Source organism: Scleropages formosus, chromosome 8, assembly GCF_900964775.1.
Source record: "Scleropages formosus chromosome 8, fSclFor1.1, whole genome shotgun sequence".
Taxonomy (NCBI): domain Eukaryota; kingdom Metazoa; phylum Chordata; class Actinopteri; order Osteoglossiformes; family Osteoglossidae; genus Scleropages; species Scleropages formosus.
Genome location: NC_041813.1, coordinates 1,463,255 through 1,489,546, shown reverse-complemented (window position 1 = coordinate 1,489,546; position 26,292 = coordinate 1,463,255). Strand labels below are relative to the sequence as shown.

The following is a 26,292-nucleotide window of genomic DNA, read 5'->3' as shown; positions in this document are numbered from 1 at the left end:
CCACAGCACAGCAATCTCTCCAACTGTAGGTGAAACCATAAAGTTAAAGCAGAAGCTAAATGCAATAAAATCACAACTGAGAAGTTGCACTTTATTTAAAAAAGGCTGTTGGGAAGTGCACAGCACTCACTGTTGGGTCACAACCATGGGGAAAAAAAGTCTCACTCTTAGCGTACCACATGAAACACAGAAAATTATCAAAAGAAAAATAGGTTATTGTAACCAGACTTGCTGAGGTAGAAGATGCTGTTTGACACATTAATAAGTGACTACATCATTGAAAAAAAACAATTGTCAGGCTGAATACTGAAATGACTCCCATAAACATGTTTAAATAATTCCAAATGAAATATTAAATCTGTACTATCAGAAAAGTTAAATAAAAATAGTGACAGTTCACATTTAATGCCCATGAGGTAGGTTAGCTTCAATATACTCTCTGGTTTAGGCCCATTTATACTGTATTATTACACTTGCATGTAGATGTTTTGGTTAAAAAAAGCAAGCAAAATAATTGTACATCCAAATTCTTATATTGCACAAAATTTGATAATATACATAACAGTGCTGAAGTCTGGTCCTTTTTGCTCTTTAAATAGGAATTTGGTTCAATAGTACTTAGGCATAGTGGTTCTTTAGCAGTCCACCCATATGGGGGGAAGAGGGGAGGGAACAAACAAACAAACAAACAAACAAACAAACAAACAAACAAACAAACAAACAAACAAACCTTTACCCATTACATCTAGCTCCTCACCTTCCACTCAATTTTCTGCTCAAACAGGTCTGCATCACCTGTCAAAGCAAGGGGCTGCACTAGTATAGTGTCCATTAACCTGGTAGGCCCTGTTGAAGGCTATGTTGACTTTGGTATCCAGGGAGGCAGGCATAGGCTGCAGATGCCCGTGTGGCTGGGCGCCAGCATGGATGCTTGCGTGGGACATGTATGAGGTGGCCCCATGGGAGGAGGGCTGGAGGGACAGGCAGTTCTGCTGGGGGAATTGCAGCGCGGGCCGATGCAAGTACTGGGGCACAGTCGACACTGCGCCTGAGCCATGGAACACCGTGGGGGCAACTTGCTGTTTTTGCTGTTGCTGACACTTCTGCTTGTTGGCCTCCTTCACATCTTCATCATGAGCGCTAAATTGGGGTTGGGGGGGAATCAGAATCAATGGCTAGGTAAACAAACAGGTACAAAACTCTTAATTATTTTGGTTTCTCTGGTGCGTTACAGTGAAATGTCATTAAAAAACTAAAGGCGAGTGACGCACATAAGGAGCCGCTCCACACAGGCTGTCAAGTGCTCCCAGTGGTAGGCAGTAAGATGCTGCAGCCTGCAGGGCCAGGCTGGGGACAACCGCAGGACAACGCGCGAGGCGGCAACACACGCAGCGGCCACCAGGGATGGAGCAAAATTCAGAAACTCATGGTCTTGATGGATGACAGGTAAACAGCAGGACAACTGTGTTACAGCCAAATTCTGCAATTGAGCTTTCAAACTCTACTGAAACACTCCCGTAGGAGCGGAGCGTGAAGGCGGCAAGAAGTAGACATACCTTGGAGAGAAACCTCCAGGAAATAGTCGGCATACTTTGCCATGTACTGTCCAATCTTCTCCACGTTTGACACGGGCCAGCCGTCGTGCAGGTCCGTTTCGTGGACGGCGATGGACAAGTAATACTCGATGAAGTGGGCAGCTGTGGGGAGGTACAGGTTCCACTGGAAGGTCTCCAGCAGAAGGAGCTCCATGTGGAGAAGGCTCTGCTTGGTTAGAACCAAGTTCATGGAGGTCATGCAGCCTAGACAATTGAGAGTTTCCAACTTGGGCACACGGTCTTCCCGCTCCTCAAACTTGCCTGAAATTGAGATCAGAGTCGCCGTAGGAAATGAGAGCGCGGAACAAATTTTTAGCAAAGCAGCGTTTCACGATTCCATGGCATCAAGCGTACAGCACAGCAGAGGAGAACAGAAGCTGCCAGGCACTGTACATACTTGCTAAAAGCAAGCAGGAAAGCGCAACGACATGTAGCTGCTGCACAGAGACATCATAGCGGTCCATAAAGAGGTCCAGCAGGTAGACAGCGAGGTGCCTGGCAGTCGGGCAGAGCCTGAAGCGGTTGCTCACAATGGCTATGAGGTCTGCGAAGTAGCGCCTGAAGCTGAGCTGCGGGGACTGCCCTTTGTAGGCTGGCAGCTTCAGTTCCTGGGGGGGGGGGGACAGGACATAATTGGAAGGGGAGCACCGGTTAGTTCAGCTGCAAATGACAACGTCCACAGCCTCACAAGTACATTTCTAAATTCATCGCAGATATCCAGGTCATTTTATACACCTTCATCGGAGCCCGTAACAAAGCCCACGGGACCATGAGACACAGCCGAATCAGCTGGGTCCCATAGCCACAGGTCGAAGCGAAAAAAAAACAAAAACTTAACATTCATTCATGAATGAATTACATTCGTAACCTTAACAGAGCCTTTTTCTTATCCAAAGCACTGGGTACAAGAGAAGGACAACAAGATCATGATCAATAAGTCTTATCCCATCAGGGTGGCGGTGGAGCGGATCCTATGTGACGTCGCAAGCAGAATATTTCGTTCATAGACGGTGTGGGGGGGAAAAGAAAAGAAAAAAAGTTTAGAAGGGCTCCGTTATAAAAGGAGGTGAAGAAGGGAAGTCCATACTTTGTATCGAAGAGCGTGGTAAATGTCTCCGGCGAGCTGTCCTCTCCACCACTGGCTCTCCAGCTCCATTGGACACGCAGCGTGGGTACAGGAGGCCCTTCCTGCCGCGTCGCGCCGCGCCGCGCCACCCAACACCACCAGCAGCAGCAGCAGCAGGAACATGATTAAGTTACACAGACAGAGGACCGGCTCGGGGGCTTTTCCGCGCCGCTTTCCCCTTTAGACTGTTCCCACCCGGCCGCCAGGGGATCCCCGAACACGACACGCCGATGACGCCGCCGCCGCCGCCGGTCAGTCAGTGCGAATCGAATCGAATCGAAGCGGCGCTACGAATGAGGCGAAGCGCTGACGATGGGCGGCGGCCTCGCAGAGCGGCTCTAACTAAGTTCGGGGCCCCCGGCGGCGTCGTCGGCGCTTCACTCAGTCACACTGCAACCGAGACTGTGCGAGAGAAACTCTGCAAGCCCAGCGGCCGGCGCCCCAACTTCATTTTATCATCATGTCTTTATCTGTGACAACAAGCGCGTAAATAATAGGCAGGCAGCAGGAAAAGTTTTATTGCAGTTTTGTTGTCGCCAGAAACCGGCGGAATTCAATTAAATTAAATTATATATATATATATAGCGCTCCTCAAACTTCAATGATCTCCCAGGCTCACTCACTGACACTGACTGACAGGCTGAGGCACTGATGTCACATGATTATTTTACTAGCATAAAACTTACACCCACCCGGCCGGCCGGCCACAGACAGTTTGAAATCCAAGAAGAAAGATAACCAAAGTTTCTGTGAAACTTACCACTATTCTTTTGACATTCAAGCACAATAAATACAAATTACCCTCCAGCTTTAGGTAACTTTATGCCTACATGTGTCCTTTTAAAAGACAGCGCGTGAAGTTCCTGCCGTCCATTGTTAAATAGAGCCTTGCGTGTTGTACACAACGGGTCCCGCGGGACCCAAAAATGCTGGAGCGCTCCGGCCAATCAAAACGCACTTTAGACTAAGCCGTTTTGCGGAGCATCCAATCGTAGTTCGCGATTTCCTGACGTCAGCACAGGAACCACAAGTCAAGGGAGAGGAAACGTCCATGTGCCACATTTTTCGTCAGGATCATTAATATTTCATAAGGGAAAAACGGCATAGTTTGAGGAGGAATAACCGAAGAAACGCCGAATCAAAATATGCCCTGCTTGTATCTTTTCCCAACTCACAGAAATCTTAGATTATGACACAGACTAGAGTTGAAACAATATCCTCTGTCGGTTAAACATTACACAAGGTAGAGGAAAGAGAACATAACATGATTTTCTCTCTTTTACTTTTCTCCTTCTCTTTATCTTATGCACTCTGCTGCATTTTTCACTGAGATGTACGTCACTTTGGAGTAAAGCAGCTGCTAAATGAATGCATATAAATGTTCTATGATATAATCACTAATTACTATAACTGATATGACAATTCTGTTTAAAGGTAATCAGGTTACAGTGCATTTAACAGGATGCATAAATGGAGCGAATAAATTTTATCCAAATTTATTCATGGACACTTTTCTATGAACGGATCCTAAGCTATTATCAGATTCTTACAAGTGAAATGTGTGTAGCCTAGAAACAGGCTAGGAGTGTGTGTGTGTGTGTGTGTGTGTGTGTGTGTGTGTTTTCCAGTTTGTTTTAAAGATCACCACTGAAAGATAAGGCTTGATCTCTTCATTTAGGGAAATAATTAGTTCAGCAAAGTTAATTAATTTTCACGTGAGAAAAAGCCAATATCTACAGGTCTTCTAGCATTTCGGACCTCATCTCTGCTGGGGCCAAATATTGTACTAACTGGTCCTTAGATAAAAGGCTAAACCTACACCGTACAGTAGCCTGCTTTAGGAGGAGGATGTGGAAGACAAAAACTGGAACATAAAATGATAGCTCTAGACCAAATTACCCATAAGCACATAAGTATAGTGAGAGCATCTTTTTTGTAAGTCCTACATTTGTTTTCTAGATAGAAACACATAAAAACAAATATCCTGGATGTGCTTGTTGCTACTTCTGAAATTTCTTCTTCTTCTTCTCATTATTATTATTATTATTACAACAGATTCAGCTATAATTGTGAAAGAACTGTAACCTCACAGCTATAAGGTTGCATGTGTGGATTTAATTGTTGTTCTTGTCCTATATTGTGGACAAGTGAACTGATAACTTAAAACATTTTTAGTGTGTTGCTGCATAAGGGAAAGTCTGTACGGATGCATTTGCTGTCATTAGTACCATTCTAGGAATGTCCCATCTTGCACTTTGTCCCTCTCAAGATATGCTTGGAATGTTTACAGACCTACAATGGAATAAACTGATTGAAAGTTAAACACATCACTTATGAAATATGTGTCACTCTCATCATTTCTGACAGATAAGAACATAATACCTGCATATACAAGCAGACCACAGGTTTCAAAACTAAATGCACTGTGAACTACAAATACCTTTTTGTATATATGTTCAAATTCACATAAGATATCAACATCTGAGCTTTGTCTGTGTTTAGAGCTTCATTTTCTATAATTTTGTTTCTTTGTTTCATTTTCTATAATCTTTAAATCATTATTTCTTTAGATTATCAAGTTAGATTAACCTTTATTTATTTACCGGGTGCTTTTCCCCAAAGCAACACATAGCTTAGAGTATTAGGTATTTGTGTCTTTAAGTTAGCATATCGTTCATACGTTTTAATTTATCTTGTTACTTTCGAAATGGTAAGCATGTGGGATATACATATAAATTGTTTATTTAAAAGTGTATCATTTTTATATTATACATACCCTAGCTATAATATGCAGGAATACAACAGAAAACAACCTTTTAAAACAGCTTTTGCCTGCTTATATATCACAGTTACAATTTATAAAGAGCTATATACATGTTGACATAAAATGGAATTAAAATGACATCAATTCTAAGTCTGAGAATATCACTGAACAACTTTTGTGCATCAAACGTATTAGAACTTGATATTAAGGACATTTGACTTGATAGACTACATCTGCCAGCAGGACTTTGGAAAAATATTGCAGGAAGATTACAGGACACAAACCATGTAAGAAACCCACATAAAATCAACAAACTGTGTTTGTGTGTCATTTAGGAATATATTTACTCATTTATTTTGAGTCAGCAGCTCTGCTGCTTAATGAGGTTTGCTGGATTACAGCAGCATAAAGAGAGTATGATTCCACTGTGCATGACCAGGGTTTTTTAGAATAAGTGTGAGTATTTTTATGTACGGGTAGCGAATCGATAAGCATGTTCTAAACATCTTAAAGCCAGTTGTTTTTTTCTGTTTCTATTTGCAATGGCACTTGGTTGTGGTCAACCGATTATTCCAGGTAACCCAATTTTTTGCATTTATTAACGAAAGCAAGATTATTTAAATGGGATAGTACGGTGGTGCAGCCGCCTCGTAGCACCTGAGTGGTGTGAGAGAACGTGGGTTCGATACCCGTTCAGTCTGTGCGCAGTTTGCATGTTCTACCTATGTCTGTGTGGGTTTACTCTGGGTGCTCTGGTTTCCTCCCACAGTCCAAACACATGCAGTTCACTTGAATTGGTGAGTGTAAATTGGCCTTTCTGCCTGTGTGTGTGTGTGTGTGTGTGTGTGTGTGTGTGTGTGTGTGTGTGTGTGTGTGTGTGGGCGTGGGGGGGGGGTCTACCTTCCAGTTGACTGGGATCCTGTCCAAGATATTCCCTCAGCCTTGAGCCCGATGCTTCTGGTATAGGCTCCAGATCACTGGGACCCTGCTCTGGGACAAGTAGTTACTGAAACTGGATGCAGGACTGTTTTAATGTCAAAGATTTTATTTTTTTTCCCCGTCTTCCTGTTGCTCTGTTTCGGTGTTCACGTTTGTTACATTTTAAGTTTGAGAAAGAGCGGAGATGTCCTGCGGTGAGACAACGCCGGCGCAAAGGGCAGCCCAGTAAATGTTGTTTTGAGAGCTAATAGTACCGTTATGAACTGCATCTTATACTGTAGACCTCAGCTTTATTTTACTGTACATAGGCGAGTATTTTCTATTATAGGAATGTGAGACAAGTCAATTTGAGAGAGATCAGCGCTGTGGGGAGACAATAGTCTTTCAATAGTGCTCCTCGGCTCCCTTAGCAAAGGGCAGCTGAATGACGCTGTTCTGGGGGCTAACGCTACTCTTGTGAACTGTACGTCTTGCAGTGATTTATTTCTCTCTACGTGAGTGTGTTTTGTGCGTTACGAATGTAAATTTAGTGCATTTGGGAGGGAAGGCTGCAAGGCAGCGCGGTGTGGGGAAACAATGGCGCCGCTCAGCCCCGTCTCTGAAGGGCAGCTCAGTGACGTCGCTCTCTGCGCTAATACCACTGTTATAAACTGTGTTGATACACTAGTCTGCGAGGAAGGGGCACGCTGGAACAGCGGCAATGTCAAGCAAGTTGCCTCGGCATCGCTCAAACACTAGGCTCCTTCCTACAGCAAGAACAAATAAAGGAGGCACACACGAAAGCAATTTAAAAAGCCATAAAAACAGAGAAGGAGGTGAAGAGAAGAGTTTTCAGGTAATCCATATCCATCCGCGTCGGCTTCCCCGTACACAACTCAGCGCGCAGTGCCCGGATGAAGCTGTCATGGCCGCCGTCAGTGACCTGCTAGACTAAAGAGAAAGAAAGGTAAATTCATCTCAACTCTTTCCTTTCACAACGCTCCACCAAAAGTGTCGGAAAAGTATTTGATATATATTGCCTGGATAGCGTTGCGTTGCAACGGATGAACCATTTTGCCATTTAAAATATATAATTACTTACTTATTTTTAGCGTGGGTGGGGGCGTCTGGATATCTGAATTTTATCGTCAAATAGTGCCGGGCGCCCACTTCCACTTGAGCGTTTTCTCCGTAGTTCCCGCTCTTGCTGTTAATTCGCCGTGGACACATTTTCCACGATAGATGAAGTGGGAAATGCACGGCTTTGGGGCTGGAAGCGCGGCCGCGATCGGTCTCTTGAGGAGATGTATTCGTCCGCGCTGCTGCTTTGAAGTTGTTGAATTCAATAGGTTTTCATAGAAAAGTCAACTGGGAGTGTGAGCCTCAAATGTCAACCGCTTCCCCTTTCCTCCTGCCTTCAGCCACTTAAAGTACTTTAATTTTATTTGAGCTTTTCTTCTAACCTTCCCTCCCTTCCCCATATATACATGCAAGAAGTGTGAATAGTGTAATAAGGCACTTCCTTCAGCTGATGTTCTGATGGAGTGTGCAAAGGTTGACCTACTCATGGAGAGCATTATTTTTTTCTGCTTGAACGTATGATGTATGACACTTAACGTGCAGCTCGAATTTATTTCCGCAGAACTTGTCGCTGTCTTGCAACGTTTCGTCGCTGAGTACGGCGAACGTGTTGGTCAATGCGATGTTGAGTTACGCCCTCGAAAAGTGGTCCAGTTTCAGCGTTTTGCCAACATTTCCTCTTCTTTTTCTTTCTGAAGGTGAGAGGAGCTCAAGAAGAGAGGCTCTTCTGCAGTTAAAACTGAGACAACTAAAAGCAGATGCGCAGTAGGGTGTAACATTATATCCCTATGATTTTATTGCTCTTATCAGGCTACTATTAAAGTCACCCCCCGATGGAGAAGAATCATGACTTCTGAGTGACATCTGCACAAAAATAACAGGGCGAAGAGTGCAAAATTTCACCAGTTTTTGTAATGCAGAAAGTAACCAATTTAGACTTGCTCACTACACTAGCAAGACAAACAGGGATGTGCAACTTTTTTGTTTTTATCGAATAAACAAAACATACAAACACCTCGCAACTGGGCATTGGCCCGTTACCCTGTAATCAGAAGGTTAACCCTTTCGAATCCCACTTCTCTTGTAGAACCGTTGATAGAGGTACTTGCACTCTGTTGATACAGTAAAAATACCCAACAGTGTAAAGGGGCAAATCATTATAAAGTTGATCACCTAATATTTCAAGTGTCTTAGACAAAGGGCTCAGTAAAATAAAGGAAAATAACAGAATGCTTCTGAAGGATTGCCCTTTGAATCACCCCACGCAAGAGTCTTTCCACCGAGAGCTGTCTGCTGTGGACAGTTACAGCCATTGATAAAATTTGCCATTAACCCTCTCAACATCCGGTGTTCTCTAATTTTCTCCTAATGTAGTGAAAATAAAGATTTTCTTGGTAGAAGAGATCTACATTAGGCTCTGTATTGGCAGTGCCAGGGATCGCTAGGAAGAATTTGCCTTCTTCAAGAATTTGTATGCGTGTAAATTTTAGCAAACAAGATTTGGAAGTTATTGCTGTCTAAAGTGCTGGAAATATCACTTTCAGTAAAAATCTTTGTGTAAATTTAGTTGTTTTGATTAACCCATAGCTATATCTTTCAGTGCTAGGAAACACACATAAGAATTATACAATTTATTCCATGTTTTGAAATTGCAGGCAGATGATGCTTTAAAATATTTAAAAAGTTTAGGCTCTGAAACAGTTTCTTTTGACACTATTTTGTCTTCAGTGCGTAGATCTGAAAATGATGCCTTTAGTTAGACTTAGTATTGCTTTAAGAGCTCCTAATCAAAAGTGTCTGAATGCTGGTGCAGGAAAGCTGTCGTCTGTTTTTGTGGCGTGTTGTCTTTCGTGGCATGAAGACTTTTTTGGGATTATTGTTGCTATAGTCGTTATTGCCATGTGTTTCATGTTTTAAAGGGCTGGAGAGATATTTAGGTCACATAGAGAGCAGTGCTATGAGTCACAGACAAGTCCTGATTTAGATACCGCATGTTAAGTTTGATTTAATATTGATTTAATTTGCTGATAATATTGATGGAATTCTACCCCAAGCACTGTTATTGAATTTGGTGGCTTTTATATATTTATTCACTGTTATCCTAGAATTAAAATGCTTTTTCATATTTTTGAAATGTTTTCCAATTATCATTTATAGCACTTTTTCAGTTGGTTGCTCACATTAGTTCTAGAATAAAAACTTATTTGTGCAAAATTCGAAAGCCTGTTAAAGAATTCATGAAATTGTGTACTTGCATTTTTGAGATTTATGGTGTAATACCTTCTGTTTTAAATGTTTGCATTTCAAAAGTTCAGAAACTTTCCTTGGTTACTTCAAAAAAAAAACACTAATATATATATATATATATATATATATATATATAAAAATCTCTTCAGCTAAAAATAATACTTGCTGTTTCAAATAGGCTATATGGAATTAGTGGACATGGTTTATCAATTTCGTATTCCCTTACACATATACCTATTCTATGTTTTCCTATGTGTTTCTGTTATAATGTTGGTATTTTATGTTTAGTCATTCATTACAAATCAGCCATTTTTCTTTTCTTATTTATAGAAACCTGTGCATTAAAGCATGGAAGCAGACCACCCAACCCCTGATGACCCTCCCGAAGGCAATAAAAATGTAAAAAATGAGGGAAATTGGCATAAGCAGCAGCATTTGAGGGATGGTGCAGTTGAAGTTCCAGTGATGCAGAGTGAGGAAATGTGCGGTGGGAAAAAAATGGTGAAGAGCCATGAGAAGAACAAGGTGCAGACAGCCAGGAAATCTTTTAAGAAGCCTCCCCTTAAAGGACACCAGAGCCTACAGGGGGCAAGCATCCCTTGCAAAATACTCAGGTTTCGCTGTTCTGAATGCAAGGGAGATGCAACATTCAGCCCTAATGACCTGACCAAACATTTTCAGGGAGTTCACCAGGGAAGCCTACCTACTTTTCCATGCGACATGTGTGGTTTCATCACCCATGACTTCTCCAGCCTTCAGCGTCATCGGTTAGGCCACCGGGACACTTTCGTCAGGTGTGAGATCTGCAATGATGGTGTTCAGTACACTCTCCTGCAACTCACCAGACACTTCACCATGTACCACAGCCTGAATGGCCACTACCGCTGTGAAAGGTGCAAATTCTCCACAAAGGATGTGGGAACATTTGTGCAGCACATCCATCATCACAATGAGGTTCAGTATAAATGCTCTAAATGTAAGCATGTTAGTTACACAAAGGGTGAGTTCCAGAAACATCTTTTGGTTCACACTGGAACATATCCGTTCACTTGTCAATTCTGCGACTATGGGGCTACCAGAAAGGATTACATCATTAGGCATATGGCTTCTGTCCACAGTAAAGAGAAGAAGAACAAGTGGAGAGTAAAAGAGGAAAACCCTAAAACACTAGTGAAATCACCAGGATTGAAGCTTCTGCTGACAAAGAAGCCAACTAGGGAAACTTGGATGTCCAAAAGACTACATGCTCTCTCTGGAAGTAATCTGTTGGATGATTATGGAAGACTGCCGAATCCAGAAAAGACTTTGGAGGAGACTCAGCAGTTCCTGGAAAGAACTGTTGCAGCAGAGAAAGAGAGTAAGAACTGGATTAAGGGTCTTAACACCGAACAGCAATATGTTTCCCAAGCCATTCCCACTTTGTCGCAGCCTAAGACAGAGGGTGCTGTCCCTCCTAATGCTGGATTCCTGAACCCTGGCAGTAATGGGCTCACTGTGCTTATGGTCAAAAATAAAATTTCAATCCCTCCTAATTGCACTACAAAAGTCATGGGCTTTAAGATTGTGGATGGAAAGAAACACTTAGTTCTCAAAGTTATACCATCAGCAAAGCAAGAATCCTCTCCCAAAGTAGATGCATCACCAGCTGATGTAAAAGAAACAGAGAGGCGCACATCAGAAACTCGGATGGATGGAAACAGTTCAGACGTTGTTGTAGATGGTACTGTACATAACAGAAACCAGGCAAGTTCCTCCAACTATGATGACTCTACCAGGAGTGCATCATCTGCTTTTTCAGAATCTTTGACAGCAAGAAAAATGAGTGAAAACGGCAATGTTGCATTAACTTCACCGAAAGAGGTAGGGGATGAAGGTGTTGAGGGGCAGCCTTCCAACACCGTAGAGACTGAAAAATGTAGAGAGTTAAAAACATCAACGGGAGAAAATGAAAACGAGGAATCTCCTTTGCTGGGAACTTTTGCATCAGTACACAAAAGTGGCTCTGTCTGTGACAAGGCAGAGTGTGCGTCGCAGTCCTCCAGTGAAGAAGCCAGTCAAGTCAAAGGAGCTGCATTGCAGGATATAGTCAATAACCATGGAGACAGATATATAAATGTAGAAGATATGCAGCCATCTCATGATTCTCCACTGAATGACGCAAGTGTCAGTGAGAGCAATTCAGGGTCGACTTCGGTCAGCCAGGAAGTATTCAGCTTTCATAATTACTCAAAGGACACGTATAGTTGTTCCCCTGACATGTCCTCACCTGGTAAAGATCAGGGGTTCACAGAGCTCTTGATGAATGGACCTGAGCCAGATAGTGCTCACATGTTGTCTTTGGTTGACAGGAACCGGACACCAGAGGACTTGTCCGGGCTCAATTCAGAGGAATGTCATGAAGATGAAGGATCAGAACATCTTCCATTTAATTCTGGTCCTCTGATGGAAAAAGTACCAGATAGCGAAATTGAAGTAGATGAATGTATAGCCACCGTCGAAGAAGAGTGTAATGGAATTTCGCTATTCCCCGATTTGGTGCAAAGGCCACATAGCACACCCAAGTGTACGCCTCGAAATGAAGAGCAACAGCCTTTCGCTCTTGGTAAGGGGAAGGAGAAGGACACCAGTGTATCAGATTCTGCCTGTGAACATCAAAACTGTACCCCAGAAAAGAAACTGGATGTTTCCTTAATGCAGAAAGTAACAGGAAGTGCGTGTAGAGCTGCTGCCTTGGGGCGCATACTAGAAGAGCATTCTGATGCTATTATTAGTCAACAGCTTGAGAAGGAAAGGAATGGCGCCACAGTGGCTCATGATGCATTGAGATCGCCTTCAACCAGTTTGAGGATCCTCCAGTCTTTTAATGTAGCAGAGGGTAAGCAACAAGTTTTCCTACAGACTGCTGAGAATAAGTATGCAGTGCCTGTTGAGCAGCAAGGCACTCCAGGATTTAAGATGATTACTGGGTCTTCAGTTCCTCCGATAAATATTTCTTATCTGAAACCTGGAACTGAAAGACCAGGTAACAAACCAGCAGCACTGGCTTTTACACTGAAAAATGGCAGGATAGGGAAAGCTACACAGGTTGTGGGTGGCAAGGAAGCTGGTGGTGGTTTGGTCAAAGGTGGTAGGGAAGAAAGCAAAGCGCTAAGTTCTGTACATCAGGGCATGAGCTCCAGCAGCGGTTCCAGCCATGTACTGGTCAACAGCTCACCTTTGAAAGGACCTCTGCTCTTGTCTAGTCCAGCCCAGACTCTCTCCAGAGAAAGGACTGTGAATGCATCAGCATGTTTCTTGGTTCAGAGACCGCTACCTGTTGTGGCAACTGTTGCAAGGCCCGGCGGGGAGGCTATCAGCCACGGTCTCCAGAATGAAGGAGTGAGACCTGTGTTGGCAGTACCAATAAATTCGCAAGACCAAGCCACTATTTTACAAGCTGGCCGTCAAGCGTTTCTCCTTAGGTATGTGTCTCCACTTAAGTCGGGGATACCCCTGAACAGTCAAGAAGGAAATGTCACAAATCAAAGCTGCCTTCAGAATGAAAGCATTGGCAATAAGGTTGTTTTTAAGATTGTTAAAAGTCCGTCTGACAGTTGCCCTCCCTGTGGTAGCGGGGAGCCGAATAGCAATGTAGCAACACATGCTGCAGCTAACCAGCCAATCTATCTGGCCACTGGTGCTTTGCAGTCACCTTGTTTTCTGATGTCGTCAAACCAATCCATTATGACTGTCTCCACAGGAGTAAAAACCTCAGGATCGTCGCGAGTTCCCATGCATGTACCAGTTACTGTTCCCCAGCTCAAGAACCTCTCTTCTTCAGCCCCCTTGCAAGGTAAAACTGGAGAAAAGGAAGGGCTGAATAACAAACTTAAGAGAGTCCGCCTGCCTGCACCAAGGTCCAATCATCAGCCGGTCAAAAGAAAGAGGCAACGGAAGTCACAGACAGACGACTGCCTAGAGCCTGCATCTAAAGCCAAGAGACATTCAAGTAAAAAATGTAGAGAGAAAGAGTTTTCACCCGCTGCTGCTCCGTGGGAGCCAGTGCCCAGGGAGGCAGAGCGAATGCTGCGGCTTTCCCCCTTCTGTCCTGCTCAGCTAATTAAGTGTCCACGACGAAACCAGCCCGTCATAGTTCTCAATCACCCTGATGTGGACATCCCTGAGGTCAGCAACATCATGAGAATGGTCAACAAGTACAAAGGAGAGGTCCTGAAGGTGGCCTTGTCCCAAAGAACTGTAGATGCGCTCTCTGAATTGAACTGTGGCACCTTTAAAACAAGTCCTCCAGCACCTTGCCAGTCTACCCATGGTCAGCGGGTGCAGTCAGAGAGTACCGCAAGGGAGAGGTTTATTCTCAAACTGAAGTTGAAAAAGACCAGCAGGAATAAGTACAAGGTTGTGAACACTACCTCTGACAGTGCTGAGCAATCTTTGTCCTTCAGCTGCTGGTTTTGTGGTCGAATATTCGACAACCAAGAGGAGTGGATTGGCCATGGCCAGCGACATCTCATGGAAGCAACGAGAGACTGGAACAAGCTGTTTTAAAGCACCAAGGGCATTATGGGTAACGGAAAAGCATTACATGTTGATTACAGTGGATTCATTTAGTCTCCTAGTCACCTAGTCCTTTAATTTGTAACTCACCCGAGACTTAGAAAAGTAATAAATGTTCATGTCATTAAAAATAACACTCACAAAATCATCCCGTGTTTGTGACTATCAAAAAGGATAGGCTGCGATATTAACAGATATATTTTTATTCTGTCACTGAAGGGTAAAATGTTTTAAGTTGTCCCTTATTTGAGTTGGGGTCTTTTTGTGAGTCCATCTGGTACAACTTAAAACCAAATGTGTAAAGATTTTTTTTTAATGTGTATATTGAACTGAAATGTGAAGACGTTTGCATTGCGCACACTGTATTTGTATATAAAAGGCAGAAGAAGCAGAAAGCAGTCTGAGTGCATGGATGGTATTGTAAATGAACATTTCTGTACAGGTTTCGGATGAATGCCAATGCCCTGTTTTGATTGTAATCTAGTAATACTTAAACGAGAAAGAAGGTGATGGCTGTTGCTTAGATCAAAATTGCAGTCAGGGTGCTGTTGACGGTTGTTTTGATAAAGCAAATGCAAATAATTGAAAACAATATATTTGCCCTGAAGTACAGTAGCATTTTAGTGCTTTACTTTTGTGAGAACTACAATATACATACTGATCAACTCAGGTGATTTAATTTCTTTTTAATTTTCTTAGATGTTTATCCAACTTCAGCAGCTTTTAGTACCATTATGGGATCTCCAGTTACTTACCAATAATCATGAATGTTTTACGAGCTTCATTGAGTGAGTCCTGGGATTTTTCATGATTCATTGTTTTGAGTCTTTATTTTGCAAAGGGTTTTCATTTTACCCGTGTGAGGAAAAAATTAATCTTCTTTAATTATTCTTTGATCCTCTGTTCTATTTCTGGCATATTGTCAGGAGTTCTGAGCATAAAGAAGTTAACACAAATTTACGGGTATATGCATACTAGTTTTTCTCTGTTAGAATTGCAAATGTGTGTGTGTGAACAAAATTCCTGTGGAAAGCATTTTCAAAACCCGTCACATTTTACAGATGGTTTTGTGTAAGTTTATTGGGAGTGTTCCTTTTTCCTCCTGTAAGTCATTTTAGCTTTCGCTCTGCATTTCTCTCTAAACCTTGAACTGATGATTCCGAAAAGTATTTCCGTTTCATTTGTTTTGGAAATATTTATCAGACCTAAGCTTGAACTTAATTTTAAGAATTGTTCATTTTAAGTTGGCGTGCTTTTGAAGAGGAAATCCAAGACATGTCATTGCGGAAAATAACCCAGCACATGCAAGACAGATGTGCTATAGTTTTAATGTTCTTATTTATACTTGACTACCTTTTTTTTTTTTTTTTTTTCTCCTCTTTTCTTTCCTCTCTCTCAGAACAGCTACTCTGGTGTCATTTTCAACCTGTTTGTTTTCTTTAAAGAATTCAAGTACTTGGGTAAGTCAAAACGTTCCCATCATAATGTTAATAGAAAACATTATTATGGACACTTTTTGACTTACTCTTATATAAATGACTGTAATGCTGTTTTTTTTCCCATGCTTTTGTGAGTTTCGTGTACATACTTGGCATGTAATTAGATGTATTTTTGTTACTGTTGAATAATACATTTTCTAGAAAGCAGGTATGAGAGAAATCCCTCCAATATCAACTTGAAGTGGGTTATAAATGAAACAATGTTTTGCACTTGGACAGGATAACAGGATTTCCTGCCATCACACAACGATTAGGTTCTCAGCATCTTGGTATACGTCTGTAAATATATCCAGTGTCCCTGTTCGAGACATGTTCCGTACTCTCACAGTGTATTCACGAGGTCAAGTCCACAGATGATTCATGCAGGACATACGGCACCGGAAGTGACAGTGAAGTATTGAACAGCGATGAACGCAGATGCTGTAACAGGACACTTAGATTTAAAGTGTATTTTTCACGAGGGTGCTGCAGTGCCGCTCTAGAATGTTCATTTCACCTTTAATTCCCGACCTGGTCACACGACCCCATTCCCTTTACACAGCTCAGCACTGGACTACCAAATAACATTTGTTTTTTTTTTGTTTTTTTTTGTTTTTTTTATATATTATTTTTTTTAAGAAAACAAGAAACAAAAAAATCACTCTTTGTAACCTTCTTTATGCCAGGGTGATGGGTTCTCTTAAAAAATCTATTTTTTTACACAAAGTGCCTGAAAAGCTGTTACAGATTGACACTATATTGTACTGTATGTATAACTCCCTGGTGGTATTGTGTTAGAACAAAATTGTAATAAATGTAAATACTTTGAGAATGAGACATTCTGGATTGCTGTGCTTGTACTGTTTATTTTTTTCTGGACCATCTTTGTACAGTCAGTCTAAAAACAGAATAGGTCTAATGCTACATACAAAGTATATTTTGTAAGTTAAGTGGTATACTGTACCATAACATTTCGTTAACTTGCAATTACACTTTCACTGTCTTACCATGCAGCATTAAATAATTAGATCTCTTTTTACAGTATCAATTAAATCTTAAGATAAAATTCAAATGACCATTAGAAAAGTGAAACATCTGAACTGGAAATCATCTTTAACTGTTAAAAGAAATGACAAGGAACCTAATTAATAGTTGGTCGCGTTTTCCTTTTGCTAGTAGAGCTTGACTTCAATCTCTGTACAAAGTTAGAAATCCATCTTTTTAGCCAACTATTTTTACTGGGCCATATTTTAACCATAATGTAAGCATGTACTGTACATGTATTATGTCAATTTTAGCAACAACTCACTTTATATGTTCTTAATTTAAACCAAATAAGAACAAACATTCTGCATGATTTGTTCGTTCGTGCCTTGCGGTGGACTAGTAGCTCAGCTGGGGGAGGGTACCATAGCTGGGGGCCTGTGCCTCCAAAATAGGCTCCAGACCACTGCAACCCAGCATTAGGATAAGACATTGTCAGAAATGAAATGAACGAGTGAGCATTTGATTTTTCGTGAACTTATGAAAACATTTTTTGGTAACAAGCAGAGCAGCGATGATATCGCAATTCAGTTTTATGCCTACAACCAGGTGGTGTGTGGTCCGTCGGCACGTGGTCTCGTTCTGCTTGCCTGTGACAGGGAAGCCCTTGGTTGCCCCCTTCCTTGGTACGGCTGCCCTACTAGGGTTTCACAGCATGGCTAAGTTTGGTGGAGTCCTTGGTGTTATTCTGACTGTCGATGAGAACCAGGGCCTTCTTCTGGTGGTTCTCGATGATGCTGCAGACGCTGCTGAAGTGCTGAGGGCAGGAGGGGGACATGATCATGTTTGTGCAGTCAAAAGCTCTGTGCACCAGTAGAAACACCCAAGGGTATTATTCGTCATTCTGCTTTCCATCAGGGACAAAGCCAGTTGCCTCGCTGTGCTTCTGTTTACACAGGTGGATGCGAGTATTTTCACTGCGACCACTTTAGAAATTTTTTAAAAATGGAATTTCAAATGGAGTAATGGAGTATTGCTCCGTTGTTTAGAAAAGGCTTTTTTCCATTGTGCTCTTGGCGTCCTTTGAAGGGTCAAAGGAATCAAATGTCTAAAGAACTGTTATGGACATGTGGCCTTCGGCTCTGATGGATCTTTATTATGTGATGCTTTTGGGACAAGTGAACAAAAACGGTGAGGGGTGCTACTTGTTCTGTACGACTGTCTCCTACCTCTTCTCCCTTCTTCTCCCTGCCCAGAGCGTACTGATGTAAAGACTGAATGTACCGCACTGGGATGTTGTACACTCTGTTCTTGTAAAACACCACCAGCGTGTACGGCTGCTGGACGTCCTGGCCAGAGCTCTTTCTCACCATGAATGACCCGTCCTTCCGCAGGAAAAAAAATGACACAATCAGTGCTGAAGCACAACGAATACTGTACATACAGGCCATTAGTCCAAATGCATTTGAAGATGTGCAGTAAAGTCCGTAATGGAAAATCAACACAGATGGTGTCTCTTTGGACATGCACGCTCAAAATGTGTGTTCTTTACATTAAGTCTAATGAATGCTATAATAAATGTATTCCACTTTGAAATGGACGGATCATGACACATTTTTGAACAAAAAGACAGGGTACAGTATAAAACTCTTCATTTGACGTTAATGGAAAGCGGTACTTATCGGCTGGGTCTTACAAACGAGAATATCTGAATATTTCAGCAAGTATGTCAAACGTCTGCAATTTCTTGAAACACTGCTGAACTACTTTAACGGTAGAAAATAAGAAAATATTTCAGCTCTCTGTGAGAAGTGCCTAACCTTATTTGAGCGGGTCAAAGCATCTTCTGCCGTCTTGCGATCGCAGGATCCTGCATACCATGGTTTCTGATAGACACCTGCATCCTGACCAAAAACATCATGATATTCTTAGCATGTAAGACTATTTTCCTGTTTTACTTTTTTCATGCTAGTACGTATTTATGTGCGGTTGTGTATTTTTCAGAGTGGAAACACTACATTTATTTCACAGTTTAATGTATCAATTTATTAGTCGCTTAAACAGTTATTTAAGGCGTGCATTACTAGACAGTTTGGATATTTTTCCATAACTGACACTGTTTTACATCCAGGTCAATCGTTTCAGTGGGAATCACACAGTGCAAAATTCATGCACTCATCCTCATCTTACAGATGTAGGGCGTTGGACCCAAATATTTCAAATGGTGATGCATCGGTCCAAAAGTGCGACTTCCTCCCCTCCGCAGTCCAGTATCTGTGGGTTTTTTTTCAGCCCATGCGAGTCTAGTTTCAAGCAGCTGTACTCAAACTTTTGACTTGTAGTGTATGGCTTGAAGACAATGCATGAATGTCATATTCAGATATTAATGCTGAATTCTGGCAGTTTGCTGAACCTGTACGGTGTGAAATTGTGGAAACTGGGGAGCTTCGAGGGTTACAAGCAGACACAGCTTCTTTGTTGCTCGAGGTCTAACTAAGGTGAAGCAGTGGAGTGGAAAAGGCTCAACGATGATGCATTACGAGCAACAGTGACGAAACGCTCGTGATGCTGATGCGCCATCCTGGAGGAGGCGGTGGGGACGGCGCGCAGGATCGTCCTAACGTCACCGGCGGGAGCTGAGAGTCCCGGAAAGGTCTGCCTCACCTTCTCGTCGGCGCTCGGCTTGTTCGCGCTTTGGCTCCTTTGTTCCACGGGGGGTTCTGAAGGAAGCAACAAGACACGTCTCTCAGCGATGCAAGGCGGCCTCGGCGACGAGGGAAATGTTACGGCAGCGACACGTTTCGCGGCACGAGTTCGGCCAAGTCCAGGAAGCGCAGTCGGTGAACTTACTAGGAGAGGAGGCCTCCCGCAGGCACGGGGACCTGTAAAGGAAGGGCATCGGCGTTTCAGTGGCTCACCCAGAATTGGTTTCAGTCCTTGGGTGCAGAACTGAGCGAAGCAGAGACGAGTAAGAGGAAAAAGTTATCTGTACCGTGTTTTTGCCAGACTACTGCAGGAGGATGAAGGCGTTGCATTTGGGATGTCGCGCTTCAAGGGCACTGGTTTGGCTGTGAAGAGACAGCACGTATGGGATTTATACGAGATACAGGTTACATCATCTTGACCACAACCGCCACTTTAATTCATACTGTATTCAGTGAACATTTTTGACAACAAAAGCTATTGTCCTGGTTGGGAATATAAGGTCGAAACACGAGACTTGACATACAGTATAAAACAAAACAAATGATAAATATAAACCAAATAATACATAAATAATTACATTTAATCAATTTAATATTTTTTAATTATTAAATATTATATTTAGTAATTTACATATAAATGATATTTTGCCTTCACCTTCACTCTCTGTGTTTATGACAGGTTTCTGCCAAAAGATAGAAGCATCATTATTACATTAGTGTTGCAGCACAGTCCACTTTTAATGTCAATGTTATGTGAATGTTACCGGCTTCAGGGGCGGATTTGGGCTCTTTCTGTTAAAAACAAAACAAAACAAAAAGTTTAACTGAAAAACATCTGCTGACTGACATCTCAGGTACGTGACAGGTTTAAAGCCCACAAAAAAAGGAAGGTGGAGATGGTCACTCACAGGTCCCTGGGCCGAGGTGCCGGGGCTTTCAGTGGGAGGACCGGGACGTCTTCCTGGTCAACGCTGTCACCTTGGGACATGAATATTGTGTCTCTCAGGACAAGGGTGAGCATTCTACATTTATTTATTTAGCAGACACTTTTCTCCAAAACGACTTCCACTGAACTCTATGTAGTGTAACTATCAGCCCACACACCTTATTCACCGCGGTGACTTACACCGCTAGATACGCTACTTGCATTGGGTCACTCATCCATACATCAGTGGAACACTCACTCACTCACTCACTCACTCACTCACTCACTCACTCACTCACTCACTCACTCACTCTGGGCGAACCTGAACAGCATGTCTTTGGATTGGTACCGCTAGACATTATGTTCGTCCCAAATGAAAGGGATAAGGAGCAGCAACACAACATAACTATCTACTAGAGGACAGGAATGAATAAAATAAGAATTAATCGTTGTATCTTGAGTCCTGTGTTCATCTCAGTCAGGGTTAGGGTGGTCTGGAGCCTATCCCAAAAGCACAGGGTACACATTGTGAAAACATCCTTCAAGCTATAGTTGTTTTGTGTTACAAATCCATCACAGTTCTGACAGCCCATCCATCCATTACTGATGACCGCTTGTTCAGTGCGTGATCGCGGTGGTCCAGAGCCTATCCTGGACACACAGGAAGTGATCCAGGATACACTGCAAATGGGACATCAATGCATTGCAGAGCAGCCACTCACAGGCACTCATTCACTCACATATACACATACTAGGGGTGATTTAGAATCATCAGTCCGCCACAAATGTCTTCCAACTGTGCGAGGAAACCAGAGCGATTGGAGAAAACCCACAGAGACACATTTTACATTTTGGCTCTCCAAAAAAGCCTGACAAATCTTCTCATAAAATGTTTCATCGACTAATGAATATGAAGAACGTTCAGTTTCAGTTTTTGCGCCAAAAACTGTGCCGAAGTATGACAATAATGTCATAGCCTGCAGGACTGCAAGAAAAGAGGCTGAAACGGAATCGCTTGTGTTGTGCAGTTTAGAAAGTAAATCTTGGTAAAATGGTTAACATCTGATGTTCCTTAGTGTGCTTCTCCATATGCTTTCGCCAGTGCTACTGCATGTACCTGACTCCAGCAACAAACACAAACTCATAAATACATTAAAACATGCAAATGACGTTATTTATATTGAAGTCAACGTACTTTCATCTGCATCGCACACTTCATACTCGTCTTCATCCTGTGGTTTCTGAAAAAAGGATACGATTACATGATTTACGGTCATGTTCCATGCATTCAGTGTACCAGTTCTGTATATGTATATCATATGTGCAGCAGGGGTGATGAGTCCATAAAGCCATGTGCATTTAAAAAAAAGTGAGGGGTTTCACTGTAAAATGAGACAAATCTATTTTGATTCTTTTGAGAAGAACCCAGTTTTGTAATCCTTATATGCTACTTTGACCTGTTATGAAGCAATAACTATGCATAATAAACAGCTGATCCTGTTTAGTCACCACATACTGAAAAAATATTGTTGGAGTAGAAATTTAGAAATCTCCGCCTTTACGTTACCAAGGTAGATCAATTGAAAGTGAAAGATAAATTGAAAAGTGATAAAATAAAATACTACAGAGAAAATAAGCAGTTGGGATTGTATTCATTATTAGGACATGGATTAGGATAAAATAATACAACAGACAAAATAAGCAGGACTGGGAATTACGGATATATATTGCAGATTGATACAGTAAATAAACAGTAATTTCACAGACTTTTTCTTTGACCCCCCTTTTTTTTCCCAACACTCCCACACACAAGTATGTGATTATCAAAGCTATAACACAGCGAAAGAGCTCCTAAATCTATTCTTCTTTGCTGGTATTTCAAATTCTAATTAGTAGAAGGTAATATTTTAAGAAAATAAACCTACAGCTGATCGAGAGTTTTAATTACTAAGGCTGGATCAATTAGCAAAGTCATCCCGAAGCGTGTTGGCGATTGGCTAAAAACGTGATGACATCATCAGCCGGGATTTCTCGTGGTTCGCGGAAACGGATGGGTGGGGTTTATCGCGGCTTGTAAAAATCTCACTTTATAGGGATCGTTCGCTGTTGGTAATATCGCGATTCGTGAAATATTTTTATAGTTGAGGGAAAAAAGGAAACTTGATCCATATAACTAAAAAATAAACTGAAACTGAATAATGTTTTTCGAATCTTTATCAAACTTACTGGACTGGGAAGAGGTTTCTTGGAGAGGATTCTGGAAAACACGGGAAAAAGCGACAATTTAGTCTTCAGAAGCCCAAGATCGTTCTAGTTTTTACTTCATCTGGTCACCTTGCTTGCTTAAAATCTTGTCTAATCCATAGCAAAACTTTTGCTTGGTGATCAAAACTAACAGATTAATGTGAATATTAAAAAAAAATACAACTGTTAATTTACGCCTCTAAAAACCAGACACACAGGTTCACAAGCAGTGGAGTGGAAATTCAAGCAAAAATAAAACTGCAGGTAATTCTTTACTCAAAGAATAAACAGCTGTCCTAAATAAATATACTTCATTTTATTTAGAGGTTTAAAATTGAGTAAAATAAAAGCATTTACACAGCTACTCCTGTAATGTAATGTAAGTGTTTATATATGTGTATCTAAAAATAAAAAAATAAAAAAAAAAAAAAAAAAACTTAGGAAGGTGATAAGGAATTGTCAAAATTTGGATAAAGATTCATAAAGTTAGTCGTGTGACGAACATTGGATCGGTTCATATGGTGGAAGGAAACTAACTGCGCTTAAGAATCACACATCTGTATCTAAGTGTCTCTTTCTCCTAATGCAATGAACACATTGTATTTTCTATGAGATGTACGTCGCTTTGGAGAAAAGTATCTGCTAAACAAATACATGTACGTGTAAAAATGTAAAAGCTGCTGTAGGCGAGTAAGGTGATGTGATGTCATACCTGGGACTGGCTACAGGGGGCAGGCTTTGAGCAGAAATTCTTAGATGGACACTTGGTCTTTAAAAACAAGGAAGAAAACTTAACATCTCTCTGCTAATACCAGACTGCTTTTGTCGCCTGGAAGAAATAAGTGGAAGTCTTATGTCTGACAAAAAATGCAGGAGTTCATAGGTGGCATCAGCTCTGCGTTTGTCCATGGTCACTTTGCAGTCAATAGTCATGTTCTCAGAACATGAGAAGGGTACAGATGGGTAAGCCTCTGTTTGGCACACAAGTTAGACTACAATAATGCAGAGAACTTTAATCCGAGCCAAGAGGGAAATCCGTTTCGGGTCAACGCTGCGCGTGTACAGTACATTGTTGGATCTTCCCTCCAAAGCAAATTTCAGGCTACAGTTACATGCTGCGATTTACCAAGGGTAAAAAGGAGGAGGTTGGATATGAATCCAGGTCCTTCAAGATGCAGGCCGCAGCTCAAATTACTACACAATGTGGTAGCACTACCGAACTCTCTCTGGCTCTTGCGCTCCATGTGTTTCTTCTTACTTGTTTATTGGGACAGTAAATCACCCGATTGTGCTTCCGATGTGAATCAGACACCAGATTAAATGTACTGTTAGACCTGTTGGACTCTGAAAAGTCTGTTCCCATTGTTGCTGAATATGTCTACAGGTAAGTCACATACTGGCCTGTGTTAGAATCCTGTCCATTTGTCATTTATAGCATTTATCCTTGAACAAGGACTGACCTCTTTCTCACAAGCATGAAAAATACACACATTTCTGACCTTTCTTGCTTTTAAAACATTACTGACATTTCATTAAAGTATTAGAGGGTTTACTGACCTGTTGTTTGGTGGGCAGTTTTCCTTTCCATACAAAAAAAAAGACGTAATTAGAAAAAGCACCCAGTATTAATCATTTAATTCTAGCACGCCATCGTTATGTGATCATTTCAGTGTATCAATGTATATTTGTTCTCTCAGTAAAGTCAAAAGGAAATGTTTTTTGCAAGAGCTCACCTCTGGGTCCGGTACCTCATACACATCTGTGGGATGGATCAATAAAATACAATGTGAAGCAATGAACATTTGTGTAATATCTAATTTGAGGAGCATTTACTGATTTCTCCTTCATTTCCTCCTTTTCCAGCCCTATTTGCACTGCACATCAGGGCCGATCAGTTCCGATGCACCTGTCTACCTGAAGAAGCTTAATACAATGCAGTTTAGATACACGCACCTGGGCTGTGTGTCCGAACCGCTGCTCCTCTTCTGTTGGACGGGCTCCCCTCCTTTCGTTTTGCTCCCTGTTTCGCATCTGGGGGGATGAGGAGACGGTATAGGTTCTTCGAACAGGGAGTGCGACCGCAGAGTCATTAGTACAGTTTGAACCTGCAACCATATACTGTCCGTCTGCATCTTTAACCATAGTACATTCTGTCCACGCGTAATCCATTCTGACGCTGGCTGAATGGCCTTGCAGACTATGCCCCGACCTTCTGGTATTTGGATGTCCGCCCCCAGCTTTGACTCGGGGTCACGTACTGCACCCCTTGCACCCGACTGTGTTTATGAGAAAGGTCATTGCAGCCGGAAGGTCAACGGAATCAAAACAGAGCATTTCCTAACGTGCAAACAGTGTCTTTTCTTGATTTACCTACTGTACAGCTACGATATAATTTCACATCCATAATATCATATAGTATGTATGATATTTACAGTATCAAGGTTCATGGTTGTTTCCTGGGTCTTTAAAGCTGTAACTTTTTTTAACGTTGCTTTACAATTAACTGTTCTCAACACAAACACTTTTCTTTAACTCAAGAAAATTGAAAAAAGTAAAAAAAAAAATTTTAAGTGCACAATTTTAAAATGCTTCAGCGCAATAACCCCACCCCACCCCACCCCACCCCCAAGGGACATTCAATTAAAGTCATGTGAACGTTCGTGGAAATGAAAATAGCGGCGATGAAGATTTAGTGTCTTTTGAGAAATTGAGGGACTCCTACGAACGCACCGTGCGACGACGGCTGTCGCCAGAGTCTGAGCGCTTGTGACACGTGACTCTGTGGAAAATCCATGTGTTTTACTGAGCTGCACTGAGCCACATGCTTTTGCTCTGCTCGACTGAACATTTTCTTTCGCTTAGTGCACCCAGTGTGTGTAGGGCACGCGTTCCCTGCAGTTCTTCCTCGTGTACCTTGCAAATAAAGTAAGGTACATATTAACGTTGTAAATAATTGTGTTTTTTTTCTTTCTCAAAATGTGACTGGGGAATGGGCTTGTAAATGCTGTAGCAACCATTAACAGTCCTGCAGTGTAAAATCAGAGTAAAAAGTGGCTGTTGCACTATTGCTATGCGTGGGGCATCTCCTTTTTTAAAGCAACTTGCTCGCTGACTTCTGAATCACCACTAAATTGTTTGGCATATTGCTTGTGTTTTAGTGCTCACGAGGTCACGGTGACACTCAGTGAAGCGTGACTTTGTTCATTGCCACACTTCATTCCTTTCACACAGTGAGTGACTTGATAGTATTAGTTATTGGTAAAGTCATGTTAGCTGAGAAATGACATGGGGGGGGGGGGGGAGTGAGACCTGGGTAATGAGTTTCCAGCATCAACTAAAGTTAATTTACATTTATTTATTTATCAGACACTTTTCTCCAAAGCCACTTCCAATGAACTCTGTGTAGCATTATCAGCCCGTGCAGCTTATTCACCGCGGTGACTTACACTGCTAGATACACTACTTACACTGGGTCACTCATCCATACATCAGTGGAACACACACACACACACTCTCTCTCTGTCACTCACTCACACACTATGGGTGAACCCACACAGCATGTCTTCGGAGGAAACTCCACACAGAGGACCCACGACCTCTTGCACCACAGCAGCGCTACTCGCTGTGCCACCGTACCATAATTTTACGTTTTGTTCATGTAACAGATGCTAT

General features: G+C 41.9%; 3 protein-coding genes across 11 annotated transcripts in view; 1 reads left to right on the top strand and 2 right to left on the bottom strand.

The window, feature by feature from the left end:
- Positions 1-677: 677 nt before the first annotated feature.
- ccnj (cyclin J) lies at positions 678-3,630 on the bottom strand. Of its 2 annotated transcripts, none has more exons than XM_018738039.2 (6): positions 3,482-3,630; positions 2,683-2,783; positions 1,993-2,203; positions 1,557-1,856; positions 1,272-1,431; positions 678-1,140 (listed from the first exon to the last, which is right to left on the bottom strand). In XM_018738039.2, the coding sequence occupies exons 2-6, from the start codon at positions 2,749-2,751 to the stop codon at positions 792-794; spliced, it is 1,089 nt and encodes a 362-aa protein (XP_018593555.1). In that variant the 5' UTR covers positions 2,752-2,783; positions 3,482-3,630; the 3' UTR covers positions 678-791. The 2 variants fall into 2 exon arrangements, with proteins under 2 accessions (XP_018593555.1, XP_029110089.1); XM_029254256.1 differs by having other exon boundaries at positions 2,126-2,203; positions 3,552-3,602.
- Positions 3,631-6,546: 2,916 nt separating this feature from the next.
- Positions 6,547-15,023, top strand: znf518a (zinc finger protein 518A). 3 transcript variants are annotated; one of them, XM_029253856.1, is made up of 2 exons: positions 6,547-7,259; positions 10,061-15,023. In XM_029253856.1, exon 2 carries the CDS (start codon positions 10,079-10,081, stop codon positions 14,273-14,275), a length of 4,197 nt encoding a protein of 1,398 aa, XP_029109689.1. In that variant the 5' UTR covers positions 6,547-7,259; positions 10,061-10,078; the 3' UTR covers positions 14,276-15,023. The 3 variants fall into 3 exon arrangements, with proteins under 3 accessions (XP_029109689.1, XP_029109688.1, XP_029109690.1); XM_029253855.1 differs by lacking the exon at positions 6,547-7,259 and adding an exon at positions 7,309-7,370; XM_029253857.1 differs by lacking the exon at positions 6,547-7,259 and adding an exon at positions 8,128-8,181.
- A 1,426-nt stretch (positions 15,024-16,449) lies between these two features.
- The window catches only part of blnk (B cell linker), a 31,160-nt gene continuing 21,317 nt past the window's right edge, over positions 16,450-26,292 (bottom strand). For all 6 annotated transcript variants that reach the window (XM_018738160.2, XM_018738161.2, XM_018738162.2 and 3 more), the window contains 15 exons: positions 24,574-24,651; positions 24,354-24,379; positions 24,178-24,200; positions 23,333-23,389; positions 22,603-22,633; positions 21,572-21,617; positions 20,360-20,429; positions 20,216-20,243; positions 20,107-20,134; positions 19,739-19,814; positions 19,597-19,628; positions 19,411-19,466; positions 18,567-18,650; positions 17,976-18,131; positions 16,450-17,563 (listed from right to left, as the gene is read on the bottom strand). In XM_018738160.2, the coding sequence (XP_018593676.2) occupies positions 17,447-17,563; positions 17,976-18,131; positions 18,567-18,650; positions 19,411-19,466; positions 19,597-19,628; positions 19,739-19,814; positions 20,107-20,134; positions 20,216-20,243; positions 20,360-20,429; positions 21,572-21,617; positions 22,603-22,633; positions 23,333-23,389; positions 24,178-24,200; positions 24,354-24,379; positions 24,574-24,651 (908 nt within the window). In that variant the 3' untranslated portion in view covers positions 16,450-17,446. The remainder of the gene's footprint in view (positions 17,564-17,975; positions 18,132-18,566; positions 18,651-19,410; positions 19,467-19,596; positions 19,629-19,738; positions 19,815-20,106; positions 20,135-20,215; positions 20,244-20,359; positions 20,430-21,571; positions 21,618-22,602; positions 22,634-23,332; positions 23,390-24,177; positions 24,201-24,353; positions 24,380-24,573; positions 24,652-26,292) is intronic.

What these genes read in the sequence shown, in the direction of transcription:
- znf518a (XM_029253856.1), top strand. Translation starts at nt 10,079, where the DNA reads ATGGAAGCAGACCACCCAACCCCTGATGACCCTCCCGAAGGCAATAAA.
- ccnj (XM_018738039.2), bottom strand. Translation starts at nt 2,751, where the DNA reads ATGGAGCTGGAGAGCCAGTGGTGGAGAGGACAGCTCGCCGGAGACATT. An exon ending in ACCACGCTCTTCGATACAAA is followed by an intron (nt 2,204 to 2,682) that starts GTATGGACTTCC and finishes CCCCCCCCCCAG; the next exon opens with GAACTGAAGCTGCCAGCCTA. An exon ending in CCTGGAGGTTTCTCTCCAAG is followed by an intron (nt 1,432 to 1,556) that starts GTATGTCTACTT and finishes TCATCCATCAAG; the next exon opens with ACCATGAGTTTCTGAATTTT.